At 40.5% G+C, this 25,046-nt stretch overlaps 1 protein-coding gene across 1 annotated transcript in view; it reads right to left on the reverse strand.

The window, feature by feature from the left end:
* LOC128664756 (rho guanine nucleotide exchange factor 15-like) overlaps positions 1-25,046 on the reverse strand; it is a 243,905-nt gene that overhangs the window by 78,971 nt on the left and 139,888 nt on the right. The window contains exons 5-6 of the mRNA XM_053719564.1: positions 7,697-7,752; positions 3,013-3,257 (exon numbers count right to left, since the gene is read on the reverse strand). Coding sequence (XP_053575539.1) covers positions 3,013-3,257; positions 7,697-7,752 — 301 coding nt within the window. The remainder of the gene's footprint in view (positions 1-3,012; positions 3,258-7,696; positions 7,753-25,046) is intronic.

A 25,046-nucleotide genomic window follows, 5' to 3' on the forward strand; every position in this document is an offset into this window, starting at 1 on the left:
TGGATTGGCATATGAAGGTAAGCGTCCTTCAAGTCTATAGTCGTCATGAACTGTCCCTTTTAAACTAGGGGCAGAATAGATCTGATTGTTTCCATTTTGAACGATGGAACACCCAGAAACTTGTTTAAACACTTTAGGTCCAGAATCGGGTGGAACGTGCCCTTCTTCTTTGGAACCACAAAAAGGTTGGAATAGTACCCTAGACCTCTTTCTGCTAGGGGTACTGGTACGATAACCCTGAGAGAGGCGAGATCTCTCACACACTCTAGAAAGGCCTCTCTCTTCTCTGGTCTTGAAGACAGGTTTGACAGGAGGAATCTGCCCTCGGGCGGATGGGATCTGAACCCTAAGCTGTAACCCTGGGAGACCACTTCTAGAACCCAAGGGTCCTGAACGTCCGGCAACCATGTGTCTGAGAATAGAGATAATCTACCCCCTACGTGATCCGAAGACCAGTCGGGGGTGCCCCTTCATGCCGATTTTGTTTCGGCGGGCTTCTTGCTCTGCTTAGATCCAAGATTGAGCTGGCTTCCAAGATCCCTTGGACTGGTCTGCTTTTGCGGCAGATTGCTGGCGCTGGGCCTTGTCCGCACGAAAAAGGACAAAAAGTAGGCCTTCTTATCCTGCGGTAGGAAATCACCCTTGCCTCCCGTAACCATGGATATAATCGAATCCAATCCTGACCAAACAGGATCTTTCCTTGAAAAGGCAAGAACAACAGCCTCGCCTTAGAGGTCATGTCCGCAGACCAAGATTTTAGCCACAGAGTCCTGCGCTCCAAAACAGAAAACCTGACTCCTTGGCATTCAGGCGTATAATTTGCATATTGGCATCGCAGATCAAAGAATTGGCGATCTTCAGCGCCTTAATCTTCTCCTGTATCTCGTTGATGGATGTCTCCCCTTCAACCAATTCACACAGGGATTTATACCAATATGTTGTAGCTCCAGCAACTGCCGCAACGTCCGCTGAAAAACAAACCCTGTGTGCTGAAACATCTTTCTCAACATGTTTTCCAGCTATTTATCCATGGGCTTTTTTAAACAACAAACTATCCTCGAGGGGAATAGTCGTCCGCTTTGCGAGCGTAGAGATAGCCCCATCCACCTTAGGGATGGTCCCCCACAGCTCAAGCTGAGAGTCCGGGACAGGGAACAGTTTTTTAAATGAAGGGAAAAAGGAAGAACCTAATCCCTCCCATTCCTTCTTAATAATGTTAGCCATCTTGACGAGAACCGGGAAAGACTGAGGTACTACCCTGTCCTCGTATACCTAGTCAAGCTTAGAAATCGCAGGTTCTTCTGGTATCTTAATTTCCGGAACCTCCAGAGTAGCAAGCACCTGCTGTAGCAGAAAGCGCAAATTCTCCATCCTAAACCTATAACCAGGCTCCTCCGCCGCCGGAGGTTTAGATGACACCGACTCCGACCCAAAAGGGGCCTCCTCCGAAGAGTCGGAGTGGGCCTCATTATCGTATAGAGCCTCTGGATCTCCCATCGGCAAGAACAAACCCTGGGATGGGCAGCTATTATAAACCCTACGCTTGCGCTTAGCAGAAAGTGGTAGGGCATGGATCACTTTTGAAACCGCCGATTCCAGTTGGTCCGCAAAGTCTGACAGCCAACGAATCTCTTCCGAAGGAGTAACGGTTGGACCCTGGGGCGCTGCATGTGCAATCGGAGATGAATGTAGGGAACGCACCTCCTGGGATGAAGAACCCTCAGAGGTGGAGGGCTCAGTAGTACTAGACATCCGTTTACATTTAGATGTTGTAACTTTATCAAGGCATGTGGAACATAGTTGACCAGGCTGATCTACCAGAACCTCCTCACAATAAACACAGAAATGAGACTTTATTAAGGAAGGAGAGCCTTTCAACGCGTCAGAGTCCTCCATCGCTTGCGCGCTTGGTTAGACTAACTTTATTTATTAAAAAGGCACCTTTATACCACCAATAGCCGGGACACTCACCACCTCCTAGGACCCGGACTACAGAAACAGCTTTTACGTCTCCTGCGCCACAGATCAACAGGAAGGATAGATAGCCACACCCACGCCTGGCAGGACCGCCCCTGCACTAGGGAAAAACACGCCAAAAAATGGCTGCGCAAGTTTCCTAAACTGAAAGTTCCACACATTGCCAGAGCCTCATCTTGCACATAACGCAGCAATGACACAATAAATAATATCATGTATAAACCCCCCCTGTTCAATAATCCCCCTTCCAGGAATATTAACCCTTGATTCTGTAAAGATAAAAAGGCGCCACACTGTGACCTTGTCTTCTATGTTATCATTATTAATTAAAAATGAAACGATCTTACCAGAATCTACGCCGTGAAACAGGAACACGGCCCTTCAAGTGTGACAGGTTAGTAGCCTCGCTCCTGACATTGACTTGAGTGAAGAAAGCAGGCAGCAAAACTCAATGCTGATTGCTTATGGAGCTGTTAATATGAGTCGGGATGGTTTCGCAGAAAGACTCTCCCTTTCGCCCAGGCTCTCACTGAGAGGCTGACCGACTACTTAAAACTCCAGTCCCACTGCAAAGAGTACTACCCTCCATAAGAGACTGCTCCGAAACTCTGGCACTCCGCTGTCATCATCCTGTGATGAAAGGCAAACAATGACTGTGGGATGAGGGAAGTGGGGGAGGTATTTAAGCCTTTGGCTAGGGTGTCTTTGCTTCCTCCTGGTGGCCAGGTTCTTAATTCCCAATAGTAATGAATGAATGAATGAATGAATGAATGAATGAATGAATGAAGCTGTGGACTTTCCTCCCCTTTAGATGGAAATGTGCTTTGTCTTACACTCCTAGTGATGCCAGAAAATCAAATCTGTAATCTAGGTTTTGTATATGCTGCCTAAACCAGTGATTTGATTTGCAAGTTACAATATTTGGTTTTTAGCCTCCTAGGGACCGTAGGACAAAGCACAATTTTTACACAAAAGCTAGAGATGTCGACTGTGCTTTTAATATGTATATGTTTAGCTCTTATTAAGGACACTTACCTCCTGCATCTTCTTCTGTTCATTTGTCATGTGCTCCAACACCCCACTTTCTTTCACAGCCGGCAGCTCTTGCCACAGTGTGTTATGGTTTGCTGCTGATCTCCTCCCAAGTCTTGGGGAGCCATTAGAGGAGCTGGGACTGTCATGCGATGAATCATAGCTGGTAAAACTGCTGTTACGGGGGACATTCTGCCGCTGGATCTCTTTTTTGATGACAGTCTGACGGTACGTTTGATAAAGCGGCTCTGGAGAGAAAATTATTAAAATCTTTTTTGATGTTTCACTTTGTGAATTTAATGTATTTTTTTTTAAAATATACACTGAAGAATGCAACACACTGAAATAAATTTGGGACAGGGACAATTTATGTCTAACAGCGATGTGACAAGTTGAAATAAGAACGTTATGTGAAACAGGTGTGTAATCATAGTATATAAGGACCCTCCAAAAAAGGCATAGTCCTTCAAGAGCAAGGATAGGTTGAGGTTTGCCAATCTGTCAACAGATGAATAAGCCAACACTTTGAGAACAACATTCCCCAAAAACAAATCGGTAGGATTTGGGGCATTTTACCTTCTAAAGTGCCCAATATAATTAAAAGATTCAAAGAATCCGGTCAAATCTCAGTGTGTAAAGGGCAAGGCTGAAAACCATTTCTGAATGCGCGTGATCTCCGATACCTCAGACATCACTGTCTCAAAAAAACGTCATGAGTCTGTAATGGATATCCTGACATGGGCTTGGGAATACTTTGGTAAACCTTTGTCAGTCAACACCATTTGCAGCTGCATCCACAGATTCAAGTTAAGGCTTTACTATGCAAAGCAGAAGCCATACATCAACACTGTCCAAAAGCCCAACCGTCTTCTCTGGGCTTGGTCTCATCTGAGATGGAGTAGCACAGTGGAATCGTGTTTTGTGGTCCGACGAGTCAACATTCCAAATAGTTTTTTTAAAAAACAGCCGTCGTGTTCTCCGAGCCAAAGAGGAAAAGGATCCAAGCTGTTATCAGCGTCAGTCATTTTATGTGTGTCAGTGCCCATGGCATGAGTAACTTGCACATCTGTGAGGGCACCATTAATGCAGAAAGATATGTATACATTTTGGAGCAACATATGCTGCCATCCAGACGTAGTCTTTTCCAGGGACATCCCTGCATTTTCCAGCAGGACAATGCCAAACCACATTCTGCCTGGATTACAAGCGCATTGTTGCATAAGCAGAGAGTCAGCTTGCAGTCCTGACCTGTCTCCATTTGAAAATGTGTGGCACATTATGAAGTGCAAAATAAGGCAATGAAGGCCTGTACAGTAGTGCAGCTGAAGACATGCATAATGGATGAATGGGGGGAAATTCTGCTTGCTAAACTTAACCAACTGGTGTCTTCAGTGCCCAAACGTTTAATAAGTTTTCTTAAAAGAAAAGGTGGATGTTACACAGTGGTAAACAGTTGACTGTCCTAACTTTTTTGGAATGTGCTGCAGTCAGATGAAATGAGTATATTTTCAAAAATACATTAAATTCACTAAGTAAAACTTAAAATAATGTGTTAATGTTTTTTCAATAAAGTACAGGGTGTTGAAATTACTCTTTTTGCATTTTCCATACTGTCCCAACTTTTTCGGAATTCGGGTTGTATATACACATACATACATATCCACACACACGAAATAGAGTGTTCGCACCAGGACCACCCAGCTGATTTTACTGACCACCCGGCTAGCATTTAAGCCAATATTAAGCTAAAATTACATACATTTACGTTAAATTCTGCAATTCATTTATTCAGCAGAAAATTTTATAATTTTGGAAAGAATTACACTACTCTAAGCCGGCTACTTATAATGCCACCCGGCTGGCAACATTTTCAATATATCTTTGATTTACCAGTGAGGGCTCAATTTATCAAGCCCTTATTCTCCCTATGACTGCAGGTTCTCATGGGATTGCATGTGAATGCAAAATAGTACTCATGTGCAATGCAGAATTCCGCCAGCCGATTGCTGTCTGCCAGAGGAGAGCTGGGGCGGACAGGGGCGAATATGCACGTCCATCTCTGCCCTTGCTTGATAAATTGAGCCCTTAGGGTAAAAGTTTCCATTCAGAAGATGAAAAGTTACTAGGTCTAGTGTCAGTGTATTATGGAAGAGATCAAATTTGGGGCATGAAACTTAGGTTATAATAAGGGAATGGAATAGACTTACACTTTCTTTTCCTTTCCTTTTGTGTATTGGTAATTGCATTTGTAATATCGCTATTCTGTATATTTGTATCTATTTTGCAATGTCAACAAATGTATCAGGTAGTTGCAAATATGGTTATGTGCATTATGAACTTTTATATATACAGTGAGTGCAGAATTATTAGGCAAATTAGTATTTTGACCACATCATCCTCTTTATTCATGTTGTCTTACTCCAAGCTGTATAGGCTCGAAAGCCTACCAATTAAGCATATTAGGTGATGTGCATCTCTGTAATGATAAGGGGTGTGGTCTAATGACATCAACACCCTATATCAGGTGTGCATAATTATTAGGCAACTTCCTTTCCTTTGGCAAAATGGGTCAAAAGAAGGACTTGACAGGCTCAGAAAAGTCAAAAATAGTGAGATATCTTGCAGAGGGATGCAGCACTCTTAAAATTGCAAAGCTTCTGAAGCGTGATCATCGAACAATCAAGCGTTTCATTCAAAATAGTCAACAGGGTCGCAAGAAGCGTGTAGAAAAGCCAAGGCGCAAAATAACTGCCCATGAACTGAGAAAAGTCAAGCGAGCAGCTGCCAAGATGCCACTTGCCACCAGTTTGGCCATATTTCAGAGCTGCAACATCACTGGAGTGCCCAAAAGCACAAGGTGTGCAATACTCAGAGACATGGCCAAGGTAAGAAAGGCTGAAAGACGACCACCACTGAACAAGACACACAAGCTGAAACGTCAAGACTGGGCCAAGAAATATCTCAAGACTGATTTTTCTAATGTTTTATGGACTGATGAAATGAGAGTGAGTCTTGATGGGCCAGATGGATGGGCCCGTGGCTGGATTGGTAAAGGGCAGAGAGCTCCAGTCCGACTCAGACGCCAGCAAGGTGGAGGTGGAGTACTGGTTTGGGCTGGTATCATCAAAGATGAGCTTGTGGGGCCTTTTCGGGTTGAGGATGGAGTCAAGCTCAACTCCCAGTCCTACTGCCAGTTTCTGGAAGACACCTTCTTCAAGCAGTGGTACAGGTAGAAGTCTGCATCCTTCAAGAAAAACATGATTTTCATGCAGGACAATGCTCCATCACACGCGTCCAAGTACTCCACAGCGTGGCTGGCAAGAAAGGGTATAAAAGAAGAAAATCTAATGACATGGCCTCCTTGTTCACCTGATCTGAACCCCATTGAGAACCTGTGTTGCATCATCAAAAGTGAGATTTACAAGGAGGGAAAACAGTACACCTCTCTGAACAGTGTCTGGGAGGCTGTGGTTGCTGCTGCACGCAATGTTGATGGTGAACAGATCAAAACACTGACAGAATCCATGGATGGCAGGCTTTTGAGTGTCCTTGCAAAGAAAGGTGGCTATATTGGTCACTGATTTGTTTTTGTTTTGTTTTTGAATGTCAGAAATGTATATTTGTGAATGTTGAGATGTTATATTGGTTTCACTGGTAAAAATAAATAATTGAAATGGGTATATATTTGTTTTTTGTTAAGTTGCCTAATAATTATGCACAGTAATAGTCACCTGCACACACAGATAACCCCCTAAAATAGCTATAACTAAAAACAAACTAAAAACTACTTCCAAAACTATTCAGCTTTGATATTAATGAGTTTTTTGGGTTCATTGAGAACATGGTTGTTCAATAATAAAATTAATCCTCAAAAATACAACTTGCCTAATAATTCTGCACTCCCTGTAAACATATTTGTTGTTTCATACTGTTAATGTAGGTATATGGGTCATTTTGAGCAAAATTTAGTGAGTTTTACGGTCTTTAATCATTGTTTGGTCCAAGTTAGTATTAAACTTACTATGTGTCCATATATGCAATAAAGAGTTTAGACCTTAAAAGGTGTTTTTTGTTCCGCCCCAGGTAAAGAAGGGTGTTGCTATTTTTAACCTATTAGCTGGCTTTAATTTATATTTAAGGATCATTAAGGCAAGTGACTGCAGCTACGATTACGGCCCTTGGAGCCGAAACGCGTCAGCAAGCAGTCCCTGGGGTGGAACATACACCTCTCACTTGTCTATGGAATGAAATGTGTTCAGCGATGAACTTTTAATGTTTTCTTCAATAAAGTTTTTGCAACATCTATCAGCTACCAGTGCATCCTTGAATCCCTCTATTGCTACATATTATGGAAGAGGTCAGCAATAATGATAGGCATCACAACAGCTAGGAAATCATTTATGAAGAGCGAGGGAAGGTTAGGGTGTGACAAGGAATGGAATATGGATGCTTGGAATTTTGAGTCATCTGTAGCAGGGAGCAGAGTGTAATGTGATCTTGTTTGATATAAATGAATCTTAAATGTGATGCAGCTTTTTCAGATATGTCACATACCAGCAACTCTATTTTACCCCTTGTCAACAGCTGCCCCAGAGTTGCTATTCCCAAATGTTTTCTTAGTTCTAACCATTCCAGATTTCTCTCTCCTTCAAGTTTAAAAGAAGCACAAACACTATTAGAAGCTTACCGTCCCGCAAGTGAGATTCCCAGTCTATAGATTTTGAGCTCTTCAAAGTTGGAAACCTAGAAATTACACATGAATAATAAATTATAATGAGAAAATGGAAAAGCATTAAAAAATATTAAAAGCAAGAATAAAGAGCTAAAGAGAAAGAAAACAAACAAAAAACATCAACAATGAACGTGTACCTCAGGTTTGCATGTGTGTGTTTTACAAAATTCCAGCATTACAAATGTATATACCCTATATTACTATATACAGATAGTGTCAAATGTATATATAATCTAAAGACAATTTCAAAAGCAATCAGTTTAATAGCTAACACCTGCATTTAAATGAAAATACTTGCCTAAATGAAAGCATTTCCAGGAATCTGTTGGATACCTGCCATATCCAGAGGAAAAGAAACCAGAGATGCCACTCCTGTCTGTATTGACAATGGCATTTAAAAATGGAAACAAATGGCAACATACAAAATTGCTAGCTATGCAGACGAAAGTGATAATCAAAACACATAGGCAAATCGCAACCCTTTGATGAAGGTTTAAATAGACCTAGAAGTGAAAATGCACTTCAGGGAGTTTGCTGAAAATATCAGTAAGCCAATGATAAGAGGTACATATGTGTAGCCACCAATCAGCAGCTAACTCCCAGTTCCTGAGCCTACCTCAAAGTATGCTTTTAAACAAAAGATACCAAAAGAACAAAGCAAATGAGATAAAATAAGTTGGAAAGTTGTTTAAAATTCCATGCTTAATCTGAATAAAAAAAATAAATGTTTTGGGTTTCATTTCCCTTAAGGATTTTTTTGTAACAATGTATAGTTTTGCTTATTTTTTTAATAACATGATTTTCAGACTCCTAAATCTCAGACGTAGACAAAGTCTACAAACTCCTGCTTGTGTAATCGGTCTTTTCATAGGCAGGGGAGGGTCTGCTCTTCCTGCTTTCTTAGCCCCTTTCACTGGGTGTCCCAGCCTAACCTCATCTACAGAGCTAAACTGGGAGCCTCTATGTACGTTTTTAGATAAAATATTTTTTATTAAACCACAAACCTCCTCCATATACAACTGATACATTACATGTGACATACAATGAGAAAGACAAAAGAAAAAGCATAAGATTCATAAAAAAGAATACAAAGAGCTTACAGCAGCAGAGTAGCTAGTACCTTACTCATAGTTGTATTCTAAGGATCTCATAGTACTCGCCTAGGGACCATTCCTTGAGCAGGTTTGCCATTGAAACTTTCTAACTTTGGCCTTAATCATTTATTTATAAAATATCAACAGTCAAGCTAATCTACTACCTTTGCTGCAGTCTATCTCAAAGCCTATGGAGGTTTCTCTCATTTTCATATTTTTCCCTCAATTACTTCTTTTATATGTCCTTGGCTATTGTAGTTCATATTGGAAGTATATAATCTTGGGGGGTAATATTCTTATAATTTCAGTAATATCATTTATCTAAATAGAACAAATAAACATAACTCAATAACTCCTGTATTACAACAAATCAAACTAATGGAGTCACGGGTGCCCCCCAACCTAGTACCTATTTATATGGCTATTAGTAGCTCTCTCATCAATTTTCCTTTTGTTGGGTAGTCTCCTATGTCAAGTCAGCTACTGTCTGCCTCCAAGAAATGCTCGTCTTTCTCCCCTACCCTGTCCCCTCACCTTCCCTGATTATCCAGTAAAACCAGATCTTCTGGAATGTAGGCCCTGTGTCTTGAATAAATGCTGCTGTCTCGTACATCGAATAAACCATCTGTATTCTGTTGAGGACCTCTGCCCATGTTGGCGCCTCATTTTTCCAATATTTAGCTATAGCTATTCTTGTGGTGGTACATAGGATTCGAATGAAAGTGTTTATATGTGGGTTTAGTCTCGGGAGTGTCTCATGCATCAGCGCCTGAGCTGGTGTAAGAGAGATCCTTTCGCTTAAGAGGGTGCTATGTACGTTTTTAAAAGGTTTTATACTGGATTTTTAGATCAGTATCGGTGCACATTCTTCTTTATAGTAGTCTCTATTACAGTTATAAAAAAAATGTGGTATACTGTCCCTTTAACAATTGCATCATCTGATCAGGTTTTGACACCAGCTTCTTCATGCTGAAAAGCTTGTAGAGTTCATTTACCAATAAGACGTGACTAGTACGTGACAAAATTCGCTGTCTGTGTCTGTTTTGCAAGTTTTATTTATCAGACTTATTTCCTTGTTCATCAGACACGCCCTTACTTTTTACACTCAAGGACTTCCTCGAAAAGGTAATGTCAACTAATTTAAGGTATGTTAAATAAAAAAATTCAATCAAAGCTCTATTTAAGGAAATATGAAACCCAGAACTTTTATTTTGTGATTCAGACAGAACATACTATTTTAAAAAGGTTTCCAATTTACTTTTATTAATTATCAAATTTGTTTTGTTCCCATGGTATTCTTTTTTATGCATCTGGAGCCCTATCTGGCAGGAAATAGTGCTGCCATCTAGTGCTCTTACAAATGTTTGACAACATTCTTGCAAAACTGCTGCTATATAGTGCTCCAGAAATGGGCAGGCTGCTAAGCATATGTCCCTACTTTTCAACAAAAGATACCAAGAGAATAAAATAAAATTGATAATAGAAATAAATTAGAAAGTTGTTTATAATCACGTGCTCTATCTGAATCATGAAGAAAAAAAAATGGGTTTCATATCCCTTAAAACATGTTCTTTTTGTTTTGTGGAAAAAAGTGAAAGCAGTTTAAATGGATATTAAAACTAACAGAAGTGGATGTTTTTTTGCACAAATTATCCCTAAGGCATAAATGCTCACTGGTCAAAAAAGACAACACCCCAATGACAGATGAATTAGACCTGAAATTCAATGATAAGGTTTATTTCAACAAAATTCAATTTGCTCCTTCTTTGCCAAAAAAAGAAACATTTTAAAAAAAATACATAAGGCACAAATTTCATATTTTAACATGATTGTAATCACAATTATGTACTAATAAACTGTATAAGATCATTTTCTTGCTGTAGTATTTCCCAATTTGGCATGTAGACAAATTTACACCCAAACCATCCACACCCCTCCCAGAGCAGAAAACATATACAGCACAAATAGAGGATAGCAGATAACAATTATCTGTACAACATTAAAGGGACACTGGAAACTAAAACATAATTTATGTAAGAACTTACCGGATACATTAATTTCTTTCATATTGGTAAGAGTCCATGAGCTACTGACGTATGGGATATACAATCCTACCAGGAGGGGCAAAGTTTCCCAAACCTCAAAATGCCTATAAATACACCCCTCACCACACCCACAATTCAGTTTAACGAATAGCTAAGAAGTGGGGTGATAAAGAAAGGAGTAAAAAGCATCAACAAAGGAATTTGGAAATAATTGTGCTTTATACAAAAAAATCATAACCACCAAAAAAAAAAAAAAAAGGGTGGGCCTCATGGACTCTTGCCAATATGAAAGAAATGAATTTATCAGGTAAGTTCTTACATAAATTATGTTTTCTTTCATGTAATTGGCAATAGTTCATGTGCTAGTGACGTATGGGATAGCAATGCCCAAGATGTGGAACTCCACGCAAGAGTCACTAGAGAGGGAGGGATAAAAAATAAAAACAGCCATTTCGGCTGAAAAAAATTAATCCACAACCCAAATCATAAGTTTAGTCTCATAATTGAAAAGAAAAAACTTAAATTAGAAGCAGAAGAATCAAACTGAAACAGCTGCCTGAAGAAATTTTCTACCAAAATCTGCTTCCGAAGAAGCAAATACATCAGAATGGTAGAATTTAGTAAAAGTATGCAAAGAAGACCAAGTTGCTGCTTTGCAAATCTGATCAACTGAAGCTTCATTCTTAAAAGCCCAAGAAGTGGAAACTGATCTAGTAGAATGAGCTGTAATTCTCTGAGGCGGGGTTTTACCCAACTCCAAATCAAAAGCTTTAACCATGAAAACAAAGAAACGGCAGAAGCCTTCTGACCTTTCCTGGAACCAGAAAAGATAACAAATAGACTAGAAGTTTTCCTGAAATCATAAGTAGCTTCAACATAATATTTCAGAGCTCTCACCACATCCAAAGAATGTAAAGATCTCTCCAAAGAATTCTTAGGATTAGGACACAAAGAAGGGACAACAATTTCTCTATTAATGTTGTTAAAATTCACAACCTTAGGTAAGAATTTAAATGAAGTCCGCAAAACTGCCTTATCCTGATGAAAAATTAGAAAAGGAGATTCACACGAGAGAGCAGATAATTCAGAGACTCTTCTAGCAGAAGAGATGGCCAAAAGGAACAACACTTTCCAAGAAAGCAGTTTAATGTCCAACGAATGCATAGGCTCAAATGGAGGAGCCTGTAAAGCCTTCAAAACCAAATTAAGACTCCAAGGAGGAGAGATTGATTTAATGACAGGCTTGATACGAACCAAAGCCTGTACAAGACAGTGAATATCAGGAAGTTTAGCAATTTTTCAGTGGAATAAAACAGAGAGAGTAGAAATTTGTCCTTTCAATGAACTTGCAGACAAACCTTTATCCAAACCATCCTGAAGAAACTGTAAAATTCTAGGAAGTCTAAAAGAATGCCAAGAAAATTTATGAGAATAACACCATGAAATGTAAGTCTTCCAAACTCGATAATAAATATTTCTAGAAACAGATTTACAAGCCTGTAACATAGTATTAATCAATGAGTCAGAGAAACCTCTATGACTAAGCGTTCAATTTCCATACCATCAAATTTAATGATTTGAGATCCTGATGGAAAAACGGACCTTGAGATAGAAGGTCTGGCCTTAAGGGAAGTGGCCAAGGTTGGCAACTGGACATCCGAACAAGATCCGCATACCAAAACCTGTGAGGCCATGCTGGAGCCACCAGCAGCACAAACGATTGCTCCATGATGATTTTCGAGATCACTCTTGGAAGAAGAACTAGAGGCGGGAAAATATAAGCAGGTTGATAATACCAAGGAAGTGTCAATGCATCCACTGCTTCCGCCTGAGGATCCCTGGACCTGGACAGGTACCTGGGAAGTTTCGTGTTTAGATGAGATGCCATCATATCTAATTCTGGAAGCCCCCACATCTGAACAATTTGAGAAAACACATCTGGATGGAGAGACCATTCTCCTGGATGTAAAGTCGGACGACTGAGATAATCCGCTTCCCTGGTATATGAACCGCAGAAATTAGACAGGAACTGGATTCCGCCCAAACAAGTATCCGGGATACTTCTTTCATAGCTTGAGGACTGCGAGTCCCACCCTGATGATTGACATATGCCACAGTTGTGACATTGTCTGTTTGAAAACAAATGAACGGTTCTCTCTTCAACAGAGGCCAAAACTGAAGAGGCCTGAGAATCGCAGTGTTCCAAAATATTGATTGGTAATCTCGCCTCTTGAGATTTCCAAACTCCTTGTGCTGTCAGAGATCCTCAAATAGCTCCCCAACCTGAAAGACTCGCATCTGTTGTGATTATAGTCCAGGTTGGACGAACGAAAGAGGCCCCTAGAATTATACAATGGTGATCTAACCACCAAGTCAGAGAAAGTCGAACATTGGGATTTAAGAATATCAATTGTGATATCCTTGTATAATCCCTGCACCATTGATTCAGCATACAAAGCTGGAGAGGTCTCATATGAAAACTAGCAAAGGGGATCGCGTCCGATGCTGCAGTCATAAGACCTAAAACTTCCATACACATAGCTACTGAAGGGAATGACTGAGACTGAAGGTTCCGACAGGCTGCAACCAATTTTAAACGTCTCTTGTCTGTTAGAGACAAAGTCATGGACACTGAATCTATCTGGAAACCTAAAAAGGTTACCCTTGACTGAGGAATCAAAGAACTTTTTGGTAAATTGATCCTCCAACCATGTCTTTGAAGAAACAACACTAGTTGATTTGTATCAAGTACCAAGATATCGTCCAAATAAGGAAACACTGCAATACCCCGCTCTCTGATTACAGAGAGTAGGGCACTGAGAACCTTTGAAAAGATTCTTGGAGCTGTCGCTAGGCCAAAAGGAAGAGCAACAAATTGGTAATGCTTGTCTAGAAAAGAGAATCTCAGGAACTGATAGTGATCTGGATGAATCGGAATATGAAGATATGCATCCTGTAAGTCTATTGTGGACATATAATGCCCTTGCTGAACAAAAGGCAGAATAGTCCTTATAGTCACCATTTTCAAAGTTGGAACTCTTACATTCAAAATCTTTAGAACTGGTCTGAATGAATTTTCTTTCTTTGGGACAATGAATAGTATTTGAATAAAACCCCAGACCCTGTTCCTGAAACGGTACTGGCATGATTACCCCCGATAACTCCAGGTCTGAAACACACTTCAGGAAAGCCTGAGTCTTTTCTGGGTTCGCTGGAATGCGTGAGAGAAAAAAAATCTTCTCACAGGCGGTCTAACTCTGAAACCTAGTCTGTACCCCTGAGAGACAATACTCTGAATCCAATGATTTTGGACTGAATTGATCCAAACATCTTTGAAAAACTTTAATCTGCCCCCTACCAGCTGAGCTGGAATGAGGGCCGCACCCTCATATGGACTTGGGGGCTGGCTTTGATCTCTTAAATGGCTTGGATTTATTCCAAATTGAGGAAGGCTTCCAATTGGAAACAGATTCCTTTGGGGAAGGATTAGATTTCTGTTCCTTATTCTGTCGAAAGGAACGAAAACTGTTAGAAGCTTTAGATTTACCCTTAGACTTTTTATCCTGAGGCAAAAAGGCTCCCTTCCCCCCAGTGACAGTTGAAATTATTGAATCCAACTGAGAACCAAATAATTTATTACCTTGGAAAGAAAGAGATAGCAATCTGGACTTAAGTCATATCAGCATTCCAAGATTTAAGCCATAAAGCTCTTCTAGCTAAAAAAAAAGCTAAAGACATATCTAACATCAATTTTGGTGATATCAAAAATGGCATCACAAATGAAATTATTAGCATGTTGAATTAATTTAACAATGCTAGACAAATTATGATCCAATATTTGTTGGGCTAAAGTTTCCAACCAAAAAGTTGAAGCAGCTGCAACATCAGCCAAAGAAATTGCAGGCCTAAGAAGATGACCTGAATATAAATAAGCCTTCGTTAGATAAGATTCAAGTTTCCTATCTAAAGGATCTTTAAAAGAAGTACTATCTTCCGTAGGAATAGTAGTACGTTTAGCAAGAGTAGAGATAGCCCCATCAACTTTGGGGATCTTTTCCCAAAACTCCAAACTAACAGTTGGCAAAGGATACAATTTTTTAAACCTTGAAGAAGGAATAAAAGAAGTACCAGGCCTATTCCATTCCTTAGAAATCACATCTGAAATAGCATCAGGAACTGGAAAAACCTCTGGAATAACCACAGGAGGTTTATAAACAGAATTTAAACGTTTACTAGTTTTAATATCAAGGGGACTAGTTTCCTCCATATCTAATGTAATCAACACTTCTTTTAATAAAGAACGAATATACTCCATTTTAAATAAATAAGAAGATTTGTCAGTGTCAATATCTGAGGCAGATCTTCTGAATCAGATAGATCCTCATCAGAGAAAGATAAATCAGTATGTTGTCGGTCATTTGAAATTTCATCAACTCTATGAGAAGTTTTAAAATATCTTTTTATTTTATTAGAAGGCGGAATGGCAGACAAAGCCTTCTGAATAGAATCAGAAATAAATTCTCTTAAATTTACAGGTATATCCTGAGCATTAGATGTTGAGGGAACAGCAGCAGGTAATGAACTACTACTGATGGAAACATTTTCTGCATGTAAAAGTTTATCATGACAATTACAAACCACAGCTGGAGGTATAGTCTCCACAAGTGTACAACAAACGCACTTAGCTTTGGTAGAACCGATATCAGGCAGCAGGGATCCAGCAGTAGATTCTGAGACAGGATCAGATTGAGACATCTTGCAAATGTAAGAGAAAAAACAACATATAAAGCAAAATTATCAATTTCCTTATATGACAGTTTCAGGAATGGGAAAAAATGCAAACAGCATAGCCCTCTGACATAGAAAAAGGCCAGAGGCAAAAGGAATGGGGTTAAAAAATAATGAAAATATTTGGTGCCAAGAATGACACACAACAAACAGAAAAATATTTTTTGGCGCCGGAAACGAAACACTTGCGTCATAGATGACGCAACCTTGCGAAGGACTCGGCGCCAACTAAGACGCCGGAAATGACGAATATGCGTCAACGAACGTAACTTTGCGCCAAAAAAATCTTGCGCCAAAAATGACACAATAAATATTTGCATTTTGCGCCCTCGCGAGCCTAATTCTGCCCGCAAATTTAAAGAGAGTCAATTTGAAAAAGAGACTATACCTCAGGTAAGAAATAATTTTCCTAAAAAATGCATTTCCCAGATATGAAACTGACAGTCTGCAAAAGGAAATATAATGAAACCTGAATCATGGCAAATATAAGTACAATACATATATTTAGAACTTTATATAAATACATAAAGTGCCAAACCATAGCTGAGAGTGTCTTAAGTAAATGGAAACATACTTACCAAAGACACCCATCCACATATAGCAGATAACCGTTTCAGTAGTATATCGTCAATCTGAAAAGGGAGGCAGGAGATGAATCTACGACCGATAACAGAGAACCTATGAAATAGATCCCTGTGAGGAAAACCATTGCATTCAATAGGCGATACTCCCTTCACATCCCTCTGACATTCACTGTACTCTGAGAGGACTTGGGCTTCAAAATATTGAGAAGCGCATATCAACTTAGAAATCTTAGCACAAACTTACTTCACCACCTCCATAGGAGGCAAAGTTTGTAAAACTGAATTGTGGGTGTGGTGAGGGGTGTATTTATAGGCATTTTGAGGTTTGGGAAACTTTGCCCCTCCTGGTAGGATTGTATATCCCATACGTCACTAGCTTATGGACTCTTGCCAAGTACATGAAAGAAATACATTTTATAAGCACAGTATTTAGGTTACTATCTGCCTTTTTAGTCATGGGTGCCACCATTTTGTAATCTGGCTTTCACTACATCCCAGTGCTGATGTGTTTGCACACTCCTTTAGATACCTACAGTGAAACATATGTCCCAAAATGGCAGCACCCATAACTAGAGGGAGGTGCATGAAATGTATTTAGTATTTAAGGTCCCTTTAACAGTACTATAAAATACATACCGTTTGGCAACTTTTTACTTATTTTTTATAACCAAAAACAAAACATGTAAATATGAAAATTCTTATGCCTTATGCTCTTTGAAGACCTTTAAAACATTTTTTTTTTTAAAAACAGCTGCTCAAAAACTTAACGGGCCAATACAGTGGACAATTTGCATGATCTAATCATTCCAGACCTTATCTTAAATCTTTCTAGTTACAGGCTTACAAGCCTGAATTAAGGTTTCAGTCACTGAATCAGAGAAATCTTTATATCTAAGGGATAACCATTCCATGCCATCAAGTTCAGAGAGAGACTTGAGATCCGGATGGAAAAATGGACCTTGAGACAGATGGTCTAACCACAGAGGAAGAGGCCAAGGAGGGCAACTAGACATCTGAACTAGATCTGCATACCAAATCTTGTGAGGCCAAGCTGGGACAATCAGGATTACTGAAGATTTATCTAGGCTTATACCTCAAGACAGAACATGCTGTGATCTGAGATATGATTGCAGAAAATGCAGCATGTCTGCAGAAAGAACTGGTCAAATGCAGGAACTATTAGTGCTTTAACATTAGGCTGTTCTCTTCAAACAGAACTGTGCTCTGGCTGCACTTAACTGTTCCTTAACACAGTGCAACCAGAGCGAAGCGCTTTTTGAAGAGAACAGTCAAATATGGAGCAGCGCTGTAGAGAGGTAGCACACTGATTGATGACAGACTCAATTTTTAGTGCAGCAATATATTACAAAAAAACACTTTAAAAAATTGCTTTATTCTCCAGTTAATCAAAACAATGCAAGTGAGCTGGTGCTTTAGTGTAACTGGTTTGCAGAAAATCTTTCACTAAAATATATTCACCTCAGAAAGTGAAATAAAGTTCTGTCTCTGGGGGATTATCTTAGAGATCACTCTGGGAAGATGTACCAGAGGAGGAAACAGAAAAGCAAGCTAAAATGACCAATGAGCTACTAGAGCACCCACAAACTCTACTTGAGGGTCCCTGGACCTCACAAAGTACCTTTGAAATGTGTTATTCAAATGAGAAGTCATAAGATCTATCTCTGGGAGACCCTAAAGACCCACAATCTGATTGGACACATCCTGATTAAGAGATTCACGACGGATAAAGTTTGCTTTCCAGTAGTTAACTCCTGAAATATGAATCGCAGAGACTCGGCAGGAATTGATTTCCACCCATGAGAGAATTCAAGACAATTCCCTCATGGCTAGGGAACTATGAATCCCCCCTGATGGTTGACATAAGCCACTGCTGTGACATTGTCTGTTGGGAAATGGAGATGAGACTCCCTTTTCAACAGACTCCGAGCCTAAAGAGCTCTGAAAATAGCACAGAGTTCTAGAATATTTATTGCCAACCTCACTTCCCTAGGATCCCAAGCTCCCTGTGCTTTCAGAGACCCCCAAACAGTTCCCCATCCTGAAAGACACGCATCTGTAGTGATCACAGTCCAGACAGGACGAGCAATAGAAGCTCCCTGAAAAATGAACTGGATGATCCAGCCACCAAGTCAGAAACTGACTTGTACTAGGATCCAGAAAAACCTTTTTAGATAGCGGAGTATGATCCCTGCACCACTAACGATGCATACAAAGCTGTAGAGGCCTCATGTGAAAACGAGCAAATGGAATTGCATCTGAAGCATACAAAGAGCAACAGAGGGAAAAGAGACTGAAGGATCAGACAAGCCGACACCAATGTTAACCTTCTCTGCTCTGATAGAGAAAGACTCATGGAAACTGATGCTATTTGAAATCCCCAAAAGGTTACCTTTGTTTGAGGAACCAAAGAACTCTTTGAAAAATCGATCCTCCAACCATGTCATTGAAGAAACAACTCAAGAGTGTGTTGGTATGAGATTATGCTAAAAGGTAAAGATGGAGCTTGAGCCAAGATATTGTCCATGTAGGGAAACACTGCAATACACAGAGATCTGATCAGAGACAATAGGTCACCCAGTACTTTTTGTAATTAGTCTTGGAGCTGTAGCCAGACCAAATGGTAGAGCAACAACCTGAAAATGCTTGTCTACAAAGGTAAACCTCAGAAACTGGTAATATTCCCTGTGTATTGGAACATGAAGATAAGCATCCTTTAAGTCTATTGCGGTCAAATTGATTTTGCTGAACAAAAGGCAGAATATTCTGAATAGTTTCCATTTTGAAAGAAAGAATTATTACAAACTTGTTCAGAGTTCTCAGATCCTGAACTGGTCTGAAAGTACCTTTTTTTTTTTTGCAACAATGAAGAGATTTGATAAAATCCCATCCCCTGGTCCTGCAAAGGAACTGGTACAATCACTCCCATAGCTTCCAGATCTGAAACTGACTGAATTGGTCTGAATACGTCAACATTTTTAAACATGAGTCATATAAATAAGCTTGAGGAGAGACCTCAGCTTCTTTAAAACACACTTAATCTTTGTAGATAGGTGTTCAGGAGACTCCGCTTCTAAGGTAAATTTGGGGACAGCATCAGAAAGCTCCATAATAGTATTGAAAAACAAATCAATAAAACATTAATTCCCCTTAAAAAGCTCTTGAAGTAAAGTAGCTTTAAAAAACTTACCGTTACAATGTGCGCTAAACCCAACTGCAAAATAAAGGACATATAGACTTCACATCCGAAGCTTAGAAGCGCTCAGCAGTATTAAAAAGGTGCGCAGAAAAACACAGTTATAAGGGAATTTAGTGCCCCAAAACCAGACGTGTCCAAGACCGAGAACATAGGTACACTAACACGACGAGCATAATCCAGCCAAAGAGTAAAAAAAATTAAACAGATCTAAATAGACATGCGCTGCGCTTTTAAGCATTAAACCAACAAGCGCTATCCTGGCGTGCGTAGAACAGAAGGCCGATGTGTAATATTAAAACTAACCCATAGACATCGACAAGACACAGTGGCACCGGAGTTCCTTATTTGAAAACCGGGTCACAGTCAATTTATAGTAAGGAGATTTAATCTGTTAAAGCCTCCATACATTTCCTGCAGGGGGATCTGTAAGACACCAACCAGGCAAGACGGTATCCTCTATCTGAAAGTCGGGACACAGACGAAAGGCTGCCGAAACGAGATCTCATTAGAAAATTGGTGAGCAAATTCAATTCATGCTACTGTGCTAATTATAGTCTATATCCAGAGTTCTCAAACCAGGATCTTATAGACAATTGAATACACATCTACTAGCCATCTAACCAAATTGAAAATGCTTTACATATATTTGACCTAAGGGAGAAAGGGTTAAATAGTGGTTCAGTACACATACCCCATAGTATGGAGCGTTTGCAGAGTATTCCATCTCTCTAAGCTCCCATCTCTCTAAGTGACCATCTTTAAGTGACAGCGCTGAGAATTAGACAAGAATTTCAACTGCACAAATCGCTACTTATTTAAGCTTAACATCTACTGAATCTAATCCTATTTCTCATTTACTTTCAGGTATGTCCCTTTAAAACCCTGTGTCTTTGCTGGATTTAAACACTGTTTTGTAACTTCTGGTATGTCCCTTTAAAACCCTGTGTCTCTGCTGGATTTCAACACTGTTTTGTAACTCATGGTATGTCCCTTTAAAACTCTGTGTCTTTGCTGGATTTAAACACTGTTTTGTAACTCTATAGACCCAACTGTCTACTCCATTAATCTGCTCTTTCCTGTCCCCAGCATGTGCATTTAAACACTGTTTTGTAACTCTATAGACCCAACTGTCTACTCCATTAATCTGCTCTTTCCTGTCCCCAGCATGTGCATCTCCTTATCAAACTTTGCTTAATTAATTAATTCCCACCCAATTTTCTTTCTTGAATCTACTCCTCTGATCTTGTAGCAATTCTTAGTCTTCTCACCTGGGTGTAACTTATCTCCCTGTCTCCAACCAATTAAGTTCAGCTGTCTGCTGTAGCCTTATAAATTTAGGCCCAGTTAGGGGAGAGCGTTTGCTGGGGCCTGAGCGTTTGCATAGTATTCCATCTCTCTAAATCAGTGATTTTTAACCTTTTTTTTGCCGTGGCACACTTTTTTACATTAAAAAATCCTGTGGCACACCACCATCCCAAAATTTTAAAAAAAATCACACATTGTAGCCTAATACAGCATATGTATATATATATATATATATATATATATATATATATATATATATATATATATATATATATATATATATATATATATATATATATATATATATATATATATATATACACACACACACACATACACACACATACTGTATGTATTGTGCTGTTATGCCATGCCTCCTACAAACTACCCCTGCACTGGGAGTAAAAAACAAGCAAAGTTTTAAAAATATGCCACACTGTTGTCAGTCTGCCGTGGCACACCTGAGGATCTCTCATGGCACACTAGTGTGCCACGGCACACTGGTTGAAAAACACTGCTCTAAATGACCATCTTTAAGTGACAGCGCTGAGAATTAGACAAGAATTTAACAAGATTTGAGGAAGATTTGAGGCAAGCAAAATATTTTAACTCAAAAAATCTTTTGAACTTAACAATCTGCTATGTTTTCAGGACTGCTTTTTCTTTTATCAGTCTCATGTCTATTCCACAAGCAGGCTCAAATGCTCATACCTTACCCTTCTCCACATACAGTTTACATAGGCCCCTCTCTCCTTTCTTCACCATACCTTAGCTCTCACAAACTACTTTCTATTTTAAAATCTATGTCACTAAACTGCACCACCTCACAGAAATGCCCCCACTGCTATAAATCTCATTCTCACCTACTCTTACTTTCCATCTTGATGCTATTAGCATCAGGTGACATCTCTCCAAATCCTGGGCCCACCCTCATTCCCACCATTACCCAATCACGCATTCCATATAGAAACTTTAATAAAAGCAACACACATAACCTCATTTCCATCCAATGCATCCCACACGCATACACTCCTTTCACCTGCGCACTATGGAACTCTCGCTCTGTCTGCAACAAACTTACAGCCATTCCTGACCTGTTTATATCAAATGCTTTCACCCTTTTAGCAATTACAGAAACCTGGCTATCTCCTTCTGACACTGTCTCCATTGCTGCTCTCACACACGGTGGTCTTCACTTTAGCCATACCCCGAGGCCAGGTGAGAAACGTGGCGGCAGTGTTGGCATCCTGCTCTCCCCCTCCTGCACTTATCAATACCTACCTCCAACCCCATCTCTTTCCTTCTCCTCCTTTGAAGTCCACTGTATTCGCTTGTTCTCCCCCCTCTCCCTCAAAGTGGCAGTCATCTATCGCCCTCCTGGACCAACCTCCCAATTCTTTGACAACTTCGCTGCCTGGCTTCCTCACTTTCTCTCTTCAAATATACCAACCCTAATTCTGGGGGACTTCAACATTCCCATTGACAACCCATCTGCCCCTGCTGCCTCTAAACTTCTTTCACTCGCATCCTCCTTCGGTCTCTCACAATCCACCCTATTCCCAACTCACCGTGATGGACACTCCATCGACCTGGTATTTTCCTACCTCTGCTCTATATCTGACACCACCTGTCGCCCTTTTCCCATTTCAGACCATCACCTGGTCACCTATAATATTAATGCAACAGCTAAACCCACTTCTCCATCCCGCCCCCGCACCTGTAGAAATACACATGCTGTGGATCCGCTCCAATTTTCAAAAATCATTCAAAATTCTCCTCCCTCACACCTCCACTATAACCTGCCCTGATCTCGCTACAGCCCACTACAACAAAACTCTCTCCTCTGCATTAGACACACTTGCCCCTCCTCAGCTGCGCAAAACACCACGCCGTCAGTTACAGCCCTGGCATGCTCAGCAAACACGCTATTTGCAAAAATGCTCCCGTACTGCTGAGCGTGTCTGGAGGAAAACTCACTCTGAACCCGATTTCATACACTATAAGTTTATTCTTCGTTCATACACTTCCGCCCTTCACTTAGCCAAGCAAACTTACTTCTCTTCTCTCATATCTACTTTTTCCTCAAACCCTAAACGACCTTTAACTCTCTCCTCTACCCACCTGCTCCACCACCCCCGCCTGTCTTTAGTTCTCAAGACCTGGCAGACTACTTCTTTAACAAAACACGTACTATCCGAAGCAACATCCCAACACCAACCTGCAATATTCCAACAACAGGCCCAATTACTCCCTCTGCCACCCTCTGTATCTTCCATCCAGCCACTGAGAATGAAGTTTCTTCCTTACTATCTTCCTCACGCCTCACTACCTGCCCACTGGACCCTATCCCTTCCCATCTAATACCCTCCCTATCTTCCACCCTCACTCCTGCTCTTACCCACATCTTCAACCTCTCTCTCTCTACCGGCTCATTCCCATCTTCTTTCAAACACGCAAAAGTCACTCCCATACTCAAAAAACCCTCCCTCGACCCTAATTCTCCTGAAAGCTACCGCCCCATATCACTGCTTCCACTAACATCAAAACTCCTTGAAAAACTAGTTTGCAATCGCCTAACCCACTTCCTGTCCGCCAACTCCTTGCTTGACCCACTGCAATCTGGATTCCGCCCAAAACACTCAACTGAGACTGCCCTTACCAAGGTCACAAACGATCTTCTCTCTGCTAAAAATATTGGCCACTACTCTATACTCATCTTACTTGACCTCTCAGCTGCCTTCGACACAGTTGACCACCCCCTCCTCCTACAGACCCTTAGCTCTTTTGGCCTCTGTGACACTGCTCTTTCCTGGTTCCACTCTTATATTTCTCACAGGTCTTTTTCTGTGTCATTTGCCGGCGACTCCTCCTCTCCTATGCCTCTGTCTGTTGGAGTACCTCAAGGATCTGTTCTGGGTCCTCTACTCTTCTCCATCTATACTTCTTCGCTGGGTAAACTTATCAACAGTTATGGCTTCAAATATCACCTCTATGCTGATGACACCCAGATCTACCTCTCCACCCCTGCTCTCTCTCCCTCTGTCCTCTCTCATGTCAGTAACTGCTTATCTGGTATTTCTTCCTAGATGTCCTCTCACCACCTAAAGATTAACATGTCCAAGACTGAGCTCCTTCTTATCCCCCCCCCCCCTCAAGCTCTACACCGACTTCTGACTTCTCTATCCCTGTTGACGGCATCACCATTTATTTCCCCATCGCCCCAAGTCCGCTGCCTCGGAGTCACACTTGACTCAAACCTATCCTTTGTCCCCCATATCCAATCGCTTTCTACATCCTGCCGCAATCATCTACGCAATATTTCCAAAATTCGCCCTTTTTCTAAACGCTGACACCACAAAGCAAATAATCCACTCCCTTGTTATCTCCCGACTTGACTACTGCAATAACCTACTCGCTGGCCTTCCTCTTTCCCGCCTGTCCCCTCTTCAATCCATCCTAAATGCCTCTGCCAGGCTGATCCACCTTTCCTGTCGATCTGTATCTGCTGCACCTCTCTGTGAGTCCATTCATTGGCTCCCCATTCACAGCAGAATCAAATTCAAAATTCTCACCCTTACATACAAAACTCTCACCAACGCCGCTCCCCTCTACCTATACTCTCTAATACACAAGTATACTCCAGCCCGTCCACTAAGATCCAACAATGACCTGCTCCTTGCATCCGCAACTATCACCTCCTCTCATGCTAGACTGCAGAACTTCTCTCGTGCAGCACCTACCCCAGGGCCATATATATATTAATATATAGACTGAGAACCCCTCTGTCTGAAGAATCAAATGCACATCTTCATTCTTCGACCACTTCCAGTGGAGGTAAAGAAAAGACTGAGGTACATGTGATGTGGGAGGGGTTTTATAGAGCTCTATGGTTTGGGAATCTTTGCCTCCTCCTAGTGGTAAGGAAGAGCAATTCCCAGGATTCCCTTTAACACCAGTGAAAATAACTAAATAACTAAATACTCCCTTATCCTTCCTAGCTATAAAGCAAATTTGTTAAGCAAATATGGCATAACTGCTTTTTAAGGCTATGTTCAACAATTTCAGGTTATATTAAAATCAGTAAAAGGAAATAGGAGACAACATTTTTATACATAACATTTTAAAACACTTTCCAATTTACTTCTATAATCAAATGTTCTTCGTTTTTCTTGTTATCCTTTGTTAAAAAATCAGGAAGGTAAGTTCAAGAGTTTTCATGTGTGTGTAGAAATATAGGGCAGCAGTTTTGCTACAATGTTATACATTAAAGTG

Source organism: Bombina bombina, chromosome 6 (assembly GCF_027579735.1).
Source record: "Bombina bombina isolate aBomBom1 chromosome 6, aBomBom1.pri, whole genome shotgun sequence".
NCBI classification, from domain to species: Eukaryota; Metazoa; Chordata; class Amphibia; order Anura; family Bombinatoridae; genus Bombina; species Bombina bombina.